The sequence below is a fragment of the Drosophila pseudoobscura genome, chromosome X, assembly GCF_009870125.1.
Source record: "Drosophila pseudoobscura strain MV-25-SWS-2005 chromosome X, UCI_Dpse_MV25, whole genome shotgun sequence".
Classification (NCBI taxonomy): Eukaryota; Metazoa; Arthropoda; class Insecta; order Diptera; family Drosophilidae; genus Drosophila; species Drosophila pseudoobscura.
In genome coordinates this window covers 50,265,545-50,273,008 of record NC_046683.1, presented here as the reverse complement: position 1 = coordinate 50,273,008, position 7,464 = coordinate 50,265,545, and the positions used below count along the sequence as shown (strand labels likewise).

At 42.5% G+C, this 7,464-nt stretch overlaps 3 protein-coding genes across 3 annotated transcripts; 2 read left to right on the top strand and 1 right to left on the bottom strand.

Annotated features, from left to right (window-relative positions):
• The first annotated feature begins 727 nt into the window (after positions 1 to 727).
• On the top strand, positions 728 to 1,517 carry Pfdn4 (prefoldin subunit 4). Its single transcript, XM_001353718.4, has 2 exons — positions 728 to 950; positions 1,060 to 1,517. Exons 1-2 carry the CDS (start codon positions 906 to 908, stop codon positions 1,429 to 1,431), a joined length of 417 nt encoding a protein of 138 aa, XP_001353754.1. The 5' UTR covers positions 728 to 905; the 3' UTR covers positions 1,432 to 1,517.
• On the bottom strand, positions 1,477 to 2,425 carry Membrin (golgi SNAP receptor complex member 2). The gene is made up of 2 exons (XM_001353719.4): positions 2,126 to 2,425; positions 1,477 to 2,066 (listed from the first exon to the last, which is right to left on the bottom strand). The coding sequence occupies exons 1-2, from the start codon at positions 2,260 to 2,262 to the stop codon at positions 1,553 to 1,555; spliced, it is 651 nt and encodes a 216-aa protein (XP_001353755.1). The 5' UTR covers positions 2,263 to 2,425; the 3' UTR covers positions 1,477 to 1,552.
• Positions 2,426 to 2,952: 527 nt separating this feature from the next.
• On the top strand, positions 2,953 to 5,850 carry Uev1A (Ubiquitin-conjugating enzyme variant 1A). The gene is made up of 4 exons (XM_001353720.4): positions 2,953 to 3,100; positions 4,166 to 4,308; positions 5,157 to 5,282; positions 5,374 to 5,850. The coding sequence occupies exons 1-4, from the start codon at positions 3,013 to 3,015 to the stop codon at positions 5,512 to 5,514; spliced, it is 498 nt and encodes a 165-aa protein (XP_001353756.2). The 5' UTR covers positions 2,953 to 3,012; the 3' UTR covers positions 5,515 to 5,850.
• The last annotated feature ends 1,614 nt before the right edge of the window (positions 5,851 to 7,464 follow it).

Here is a 7,464-nt window from a genome sequence, read left to right as displayed (position 1 = left end):
ATGACAATGCCCAGAGGGATTTTCGCTTTTCGAGGGCGGCGGAGCGGAGGAGCGGAAAAGCAAATCCGCAGCAAACTAAACCAAAGTCGTCTCCAGGATATTAACACTCTCTCTTCTGTCCCGCCTCGCATTTAATGTCTAATTGCATTTGCATATTCTGATAATATTCCAAAAGGGAAATGAAAGTGGCAAATGCATTTTCCGTTCTCCGTTCTCCTCATCCGAGATATTCCATTTTCCCACCCATCGGGCTTGGTGGTGGTATGGTATGGAGTGGAGGCGGGAGGTGTTAACGCGATTCTCCTAAGCTGCCAACGGAAATTTAATTGCATTCAAGTGAGAGAAGAAATTCCCTTTAATTATTGCGATTAACCATAATTATTTATTAGTTTTTGCGTAATTTGCAACATGTGCAGACAATTAGTGGTCGAATCGAATCGAATGATTGGCCAGCCAAGGAAGCCATAACATGGCTAATCAGTTTTGTGTTTGGATTGATTCGGGCCCAAATCAATTTCGTAAATAAATGGAATATTAGCTACACAGGAAATGGACGTAATGAATGCCATCTCAGAGAGATAATAGCAGGCATGTTTAATAGTTTCGATATTTTCGTATAATTTTTTTTGTTTTTTTTTAATATTCTTTAATTTATTTTTGTATGTAAAACCTGTATAAATTTAGTACACGCTAACTACATCCTTTTTTACTTTGACGCGTGGCTCCACCTACAGGCGCCACTTAAAAGCGGCCATAAATGGAACCATTTTTAAGAGTGTTCGCTAACGGCCTCCAGTTTCCACGTTAGCCAACACCCAAACTACAAAAAGTAAAATCTAGCCAAACAGCAACTGTTTGTAAAATTCTTTAAATTATTTGTAAAATCTACAATAAAGCAATATAAAATGGCCGCTAAAGTAGCAAGCACTGCGAACAAGGTGTTCCAGAACGTAAGTGCCAGTGAATCATCCGCTGGAGCTGCCCAAACAGCTGGCGGCGACAAGTAACCTCACTTTGCGGTGACTCCTACACATCTTTTCCATCGTTCCCAACCCATAGCACGATGATGTACACATTTCCTTCGAGGATCAGCAGCGCATCAATCGCTTTGCCAAGCACAATGCTCGCATGGATGACCTCAAGGTAGAGCTGGACGTGAAGAAGAACGAGCTGAAGTGCGTGGAGGAGGCATTAGACGAGATTGAGCTGTTCGACGAGGACGAAGACATTCCCTTCATGGTGGGAGAGGTATTTCTGTCACACAAGTTGGGCAAGACGCAGGAGCTGCTGGCAGAGACCAAGGATATGGTCATTAAAGAGATTGCCAGCATTGAGGCTAAGGCCAAGGCAATCAAAGTGGAAATGGACGAGCTGAAGGCGCATCTCTACCAGCGCTTCGGTAGTAACATCTCGCTGGAGAACGACGACTAGGCGCAGCCCCACACCCAGTCTTCAATTGAAAACAATTCTCTGGCATTTACCATTTACAAAATAGAGTACATTTAATTTAAACTCAACGAATGCGAATGCTCTTTCTTCCCCTTTCCTTTCACTACAGCACTAAGAAGTATATAATCAGTCCGATGATCAGTAACGTGACCAGCATTCCCCCCAGAAATATCTTTCGATCCTCCACCAGCCTGCGCTCTATCAGCTTCATTGTATGATTGGACAGACCCAGAGTGCTCCCAATGGCCTGGATGCGCTTGTGAGCTCCGCCCAGTGTCATGCGCTGCGATATGAGACTCTCGAGTATGCCACTGCCCGACGAGATCATGTCGTCCACTCCTCTGTGAGCACTACCCAGCTGCGTATGGTGCTGCAGATCGTAGTCCAGCTGCAGGCACGTCTCCTCCGGTTGCGTGCTGTTGGCACTGAACCGATGGTTCAGCAGCTGCTCACGCTCCGAGATCTCCTGCTCCCGGCGTTGCCGGCGGTCCTTGGCATGCTGCAGCGATGTCTGCAGGTGTCTGAGGTCGTACTTGAGCTGATCCACGCGTAGCTTCGAACTCTGACGCTGCGATGGCGGCACCTTGAAGAGCAGCACATCCAGCCGGTCGCAATTGCTGGTGGATGTGGCGAAATTATAGCGGGGGGTCTATGCAATAGGACTCAAATGACTCACGAATTGGCTTGCGTTATTTTCAATTGAATTGAGTTTTCCACGTCAAGCGCCTCCTGGGTACTAATTTGGCCGAGCCGCTGAAAGGCATGCTCGATTTCCTTGACGGTGTTATTCGTTTGATGGTACAGGGATTCCATGGCGAATGTTATAGTGCTCCTGCATTAATAGAGTGCCACCTGGTTGCCAATTAATTAATAATTTGTATGGAAATGTACTCGTTCATTTAAAAAGCTGACGCGTTGCAGTTTGCGGCAGAGCAGCTGTCACGCGTTCTGGTATATTTGCGCATGTTTGTTTTGGTATTTAACGCGTTGCCTTTGCCAGGGGACATATTTATTTATTGTACTCGATCTATTTGAATTATTGCTTCGAATTGCTCAAGCACAAATCGAACCTTAATTTTGGTAGAAAATTGCTTTTCCTTTGGGGCCTTTTATATACAATTAGCGTACTATTTTAGTTTTAGTAAGTTTTTTTCATGTATTTGGTATATTTTTGCCAACGTTTAGCCCGTTGTGGACCAGTAGGTATAAAAATACACTACACAAAAATAATGAAGCTGAAACAATTTTATTGCAGTTTAGTTGAAAGATATCGTGCTCGTTTTTTTTTTAGTAAAGGGAAAGGATGGATTTTTAAAATGAATTTGCATGAAACATTATTTTCCTCGCTTTAACTCAAGTTTTACACCGGCTTAAATAGAAGGCGGCTAAGTGGGTTAAGTTCATCCAATCCTGATAAATGAAACGTGAGCACGCGCGAATTACTGACATCGAGTAAAAGGAAAGTTACCAGTCGTCGTTTTTAGGCATTTTTGAATCTGAGTATCGAGCTTAAATCAGCTGAGAAAAACCTTTTATGGATTTTAGAAATCAGTATTTCATTGCATGTCAATGTTTTTATACGGCCACACTGATTTTCTTGCCGTCACACTGTTAACATCCACAATGGCGAATACATCAAGTACCGGCGTTGGTAAGAAAATAATTGTTAAAATAACTATTTGCAAAGGAATAAACCCATCAAGCACGTGCGAAAATATACTGGCAATATGTGAGCCACATTTCTGACGCGTTAAAATCGGTTTTTCTGGCGAAAGAAGCGAAAAAACGCCACCCTGTCGCCGTCTCTGCGGCCAGGGCCGTGTGAAAATGGAAAAGAAAGCAGAGGCAAAAACAGGCACTGCGAAAGCCGATAAAAGACAGGCCGCGAGTGCGGTGTGATTATAATTTCTTATTGGATTGATCAGGGCCAGCCACGCCGCTCTGTCTGGTGCTCAAAACTCCAGTTCAAATGCAAGAATTGCAGTAATTTCGCTTCGTGACTTGACAGTTTCGGTCGACGACACCCCCCTCTTGCCCGTCGTCGCCGCTTGCCCTTTGCTGTGTTCCTTTTTACTTGTTTTTTTCTTCCTCTTCCGCACCGCACTCTGGCGTTCCGTGCGTTTTTCACTCTGTCGCTGCTGCTGCTGCTTCTGCTGCTGGCCAATCTGCTTCTTTTTTAATTAAATTAGCTGCAAATTTCATTTGCTTGAAATTGTTTTTGCAAATGCAAAAATTATGTCTGCAATTTGGGTGGGGTGGGATGGGGTGGTAGCCGGACCTGACTAGTTTCTCCCACCACACCCTTCCTCTATTGGGATATGATTTTATTTCGTGTTTAGTCTCTTTATAATTTTTTTCTTTGCTCTGCACCCTTCAAACATACGAAAATGCGTGCAAAGAGTCACACGGGCGAAAAGAAAAACAACGCAAAGAGCAAACAACAACAGCAGCGGTAGCAGTAGCAGCAGCAGCAGCAGTAGTAGTAGCAGCAGCAGCAGCAGCAGCACGTCCCCATATGACCCCGACCGTAGGTGGCGGGGTGAGCGCAGGGCATAGCCATAGGAAGGGAAGCAGAAAACACGCTGCTGGAACGTCGTCGATTGACGACGGACGGCGGTGTTGTGTGTGGGCCATCATTTTGAGTTATTTGCAAAAAGTTTTCAATGGAAATTTATTATGTCATCGATTTGATTCGAGCTCTTGTTCTTTCTTGCAGTGGTGCCACGAAATTTCCGCTTACTGGAGGAGCTGGATCAGGGCCAGAAGGGTGTAGGCGATGGCACCATCTCGTGGGGTCTGGAGAACGACGATGATATGACGCTCACCTACTGGATCGGCATGATCATTGGTCCGCCTAGAGTAAGTGTCCTTCCTCCTGCACACGACCGAAAGATTGGTTCCGATTGGAACCATTTTCATGTTGGATACGTCACTTGATAAGACCCATGCACGGACGCTTCTTATCAGTTCTTTCGGTTGGATTATTGAAATTTTATCATTTTGATTGCGTAAATTGCGAGAGTGTAATGAACGTTAGCAAATTTCATATTTTCCGTCTGATTAATGTCCTCAATGAGTAGAGAATCTGTACATATTAGCTATGTAGCTGGTAGGAGTAGCTCTATATCAATAAGAAAGAGAGCGACAGATGTTGTAAAAGTCACTGGAAGAAGACAATGCGATCTATTATCTGTTATGGACTCAGTAAAGATAAAGTATGCCAAGGATATAGATTGTATAGATTCCCAGAAATATTCCCCTTCCAAATGATAAATAATTCACTCTCAGAAAGGAATAGTTCAAGAGATCTTACATACAACTATCTAAAAGTCGTTAGAGTCGCGTTTAGAGCATTTAATATATGAAATTGCAATCGCTGTTTGGGATCTCCTACACTTTGCAACTCAAGGCTATACAAACACGATCCTTCTGCTTAGTTTCAACTCATAAATATGCAATAAATATTTGTACAGTCGTGGAATGTTGCGCGCGCCATTGCATGATTCATCGGGAGACCTCTCCAAAGCAGAGCAGAGCAGAGTCTGGCTGCAATAAGGCTAAGGGGACGGGGGCTGGGCTGACGGCTGACTCATCGACACTTGCCATGACCGTAATTACAAACCGTTTTAAGAGTTGAATGGATTTGTTTATAGTGGAGAGCAGAGCTCACTTGCTAACTTGGGAATTGGATAATCTTTTGCTTGCAGACACCATTTGAGAATCGAATGTATTCACTAAAGATTGAGTGCAACGAACGCTATCCGGATGAGCCGCCCACGCTAAGATTTTTAACTAAAGTTAATATTAATTGCATTAACCAGAACAATGGCGTGGTAAGTGAAAACACAAAACACAATTGCAATTGCAATTGCAATTACAATCAATTATACTATACTGAATAATAAATGAATGGAATTCCCACAGGTTGATCATAGATCAGTGCCCATGTTGGCCCGCTGGAGTCGTGATTACACTATAAAAACGATGCTGCAGGAAATCCGTAGGATTATGACCATGAAAGAGAACCTGAAGCTGGCACAGCCGCCAGAAGGAAGCTGTTTTTAGTCGACAACATCCAGCAAACAACACCAACAGCAACCCCGGCAGATGCAGAAACAACCAGAGCCAGAGCCCCCACAGACACACTCACAGCAGAGCAACACCAGCAAACAATATCAGCCGGAATCTATACAGCCATGAATCTATACAGAAGCAAGCTGTGTGTGGCATGTGGCATGCGCCTCTGAGCTGCGGCAGCCGCGGAGATGATTGAGAAGATGATGAATGAGAAGCGAGTGGTTATGTGGCCCGTTGATGCTTGCAGCAACGGCAACCAAAAACCAATTGCAAGTTATACTATAAGTAACAAGATCAGCAAAGCAAACAAACACGTCACTATAATGGTCGTCGTCGTCGTCCCTTCCGTCATAAACTACTGTCATCATGTGTTTGGTTACTTTACTTCTACACCCCCAGCCAGCCACCCAGCCAGCCGGCCAGCGAGACCCCACAGCAGCAACAACAACAACAACAACGATCCTCCCTTCTTAGCTAAGAAACAAAAACCACAACAGAACCACAAAACCAGCAACAAGTAGAACACACAACAACAACAACAAAAAGCCTACGAAAAACGAACCGAAATTCAGTTTATTATTTAATTACTTCACTCACGCGCATACACAGAGTTTTGCAACAAAATAAATACAAAAGGAGAGGAAAGTAAATCCGTAAAAAAGTAAGCGTAAACGTAAACGTAAACTAATCGAAAAGCAGAGAAATGAAAAGAAAAGAGAAGAGATGAGAAACAGGCAGGCAGGCGCATGCATTTCTAAAACGAGAGATGGATGAGCAGCAGCCCGGGTTCTTTGAGAGGAGATGCGTAATTATTGTTTTTTGCCTAAACTAAAAATTTATTAATTATATACATAAAACAAAATATATATATTAATTTAAATAAAACAAGAAACAACAACCAATCGACGAGAACTTTCTGTAGAGCAATCCGAAAGAGGATCTCGAAAATCAATCATTTTGAGTTGATTTGAGTTTTGAATTTGAAAGTAGTAGTATCGTCTGCCACCCACTCGAGTGGGTGGGGGTCGAGAGAAAACACCATTTTAATATCTTTTATATATATATATTTATATATATATATATACGAGTATATCGAAAGACACAACAACCACAAACAGACACACACACACACTATAAACTGATGAGAAAATCGAGCGGAACGATGATTAATATAATACTTTAATTTAAGCTTCTAAACAAAACAATTAATAATCCAATAAAAGAATGCTCCAAAACCCCTGAATATTGGTACAGATCCGTTGAGATTTTTTGCGAGTCTCTTATTCGAGATTCTTCAACAAATGACAACTGATCCAGCCAAGGATCTTATTAATTATTAGTGATCTTTATACGCTGAGTGAATGTTAACTAAAGTTATATTTCTGCATTTTACAGAGCCAGAAAACTAAGATGCGGTCTTCGTTTGCAAAACCTGTCTATAAAATTGGCAAGGGCTGACTAAAAATTGGGAAACGCTAAAAATGCATGAATAAATGGTAAGCTGGATCATCTTCTACTTATGATAGTTCGATCAGCAATGCGATCAGTCAGTCAGCTACGACAAAACCGCCAATAACTCGCAATTTCCTTATCATATTCCTGCCGACTAGTTGCAAATCTAGGCAGATTTATGCATGAGTGCAGCGGGAGAAGGAAATCTGTTCCCAAATTGTCTGCATTCACAGAACCCTTTAAAGACTGATCCAAAGCTCCTCTCTCTCCTCTCCAATGATCCCAAACTCCTGCCCTCTATAATTATCTCTGTTTATTTGTCAATTTTATATTTTGTTTAAATACATTATTTGAATTATAGCTTCTATACACAATCAATGTAATATTATCATCCGTGAATTCATTTTGCTAGGTTTCCTGCTGCTGTTTTACTTTAACTTTAATCTTTAATCCCCATTCAATCTTGTCGGTCCGTCCGTCCGTCCG

What these genes read in the sequence shown, in the direction of transcription:
- Uev1A (XM_001353720.4), top strand. Translation starts at nt 3,013, where the DNA reads ATGTCAATGTTTTTATACGGCCACACTGATTTTCTTGCCGTCACACTG. An exon ending in TACATCAAGTACCGGCGTTG is followed by an intron (nt 3,101 to 4,165) that starts GTAAGAAAATAA and finishes TCTTTCTTGCAG; the next exon opens with TGGTGCCACGAAATTTCCGC. An exon ending in TGATCATTGGTCCGCCTAGA is followed by an intron (nt 4,309 to 5,156) that starts GTAAGTGTCCTT and finishes TTTTGCTTGCAG; the next exon opens with ACACCATTTGAGAATCGAAT.
- Membrin (XM_001353719.4), bottom strand. Translation starts at nt 2,262, where the DNA reads ATGGAATCCCTGTACCATCAAACGAATAACACCGTCAAGGAAATCGAG. An exon ending in AAAATAACGCAAGCCAATTC is followed by an intron (nt 2,067 to 2,125) that starts GTGAGTCATTTG and finishes CACATCCACCAG; the next exon opens with CAATTGCGACCGGCTGGATG.
- Pfdn4 (XM_001353718.4), top strand. Translation starts at nt 906, where the DNA reads ATGGCCGCTAAAGTAGCAAGCACTGCGAACAAGGTGTTCCAGAAC. An exon ending in CGAACAAGGTGTTCCAGAAC is followed by an intron (nt 951 to 1,059) that starts GTAAGTGCCAGT and finishes CCCAACCCATAG; the next exon opens with CACGATGATGTACACATTTC.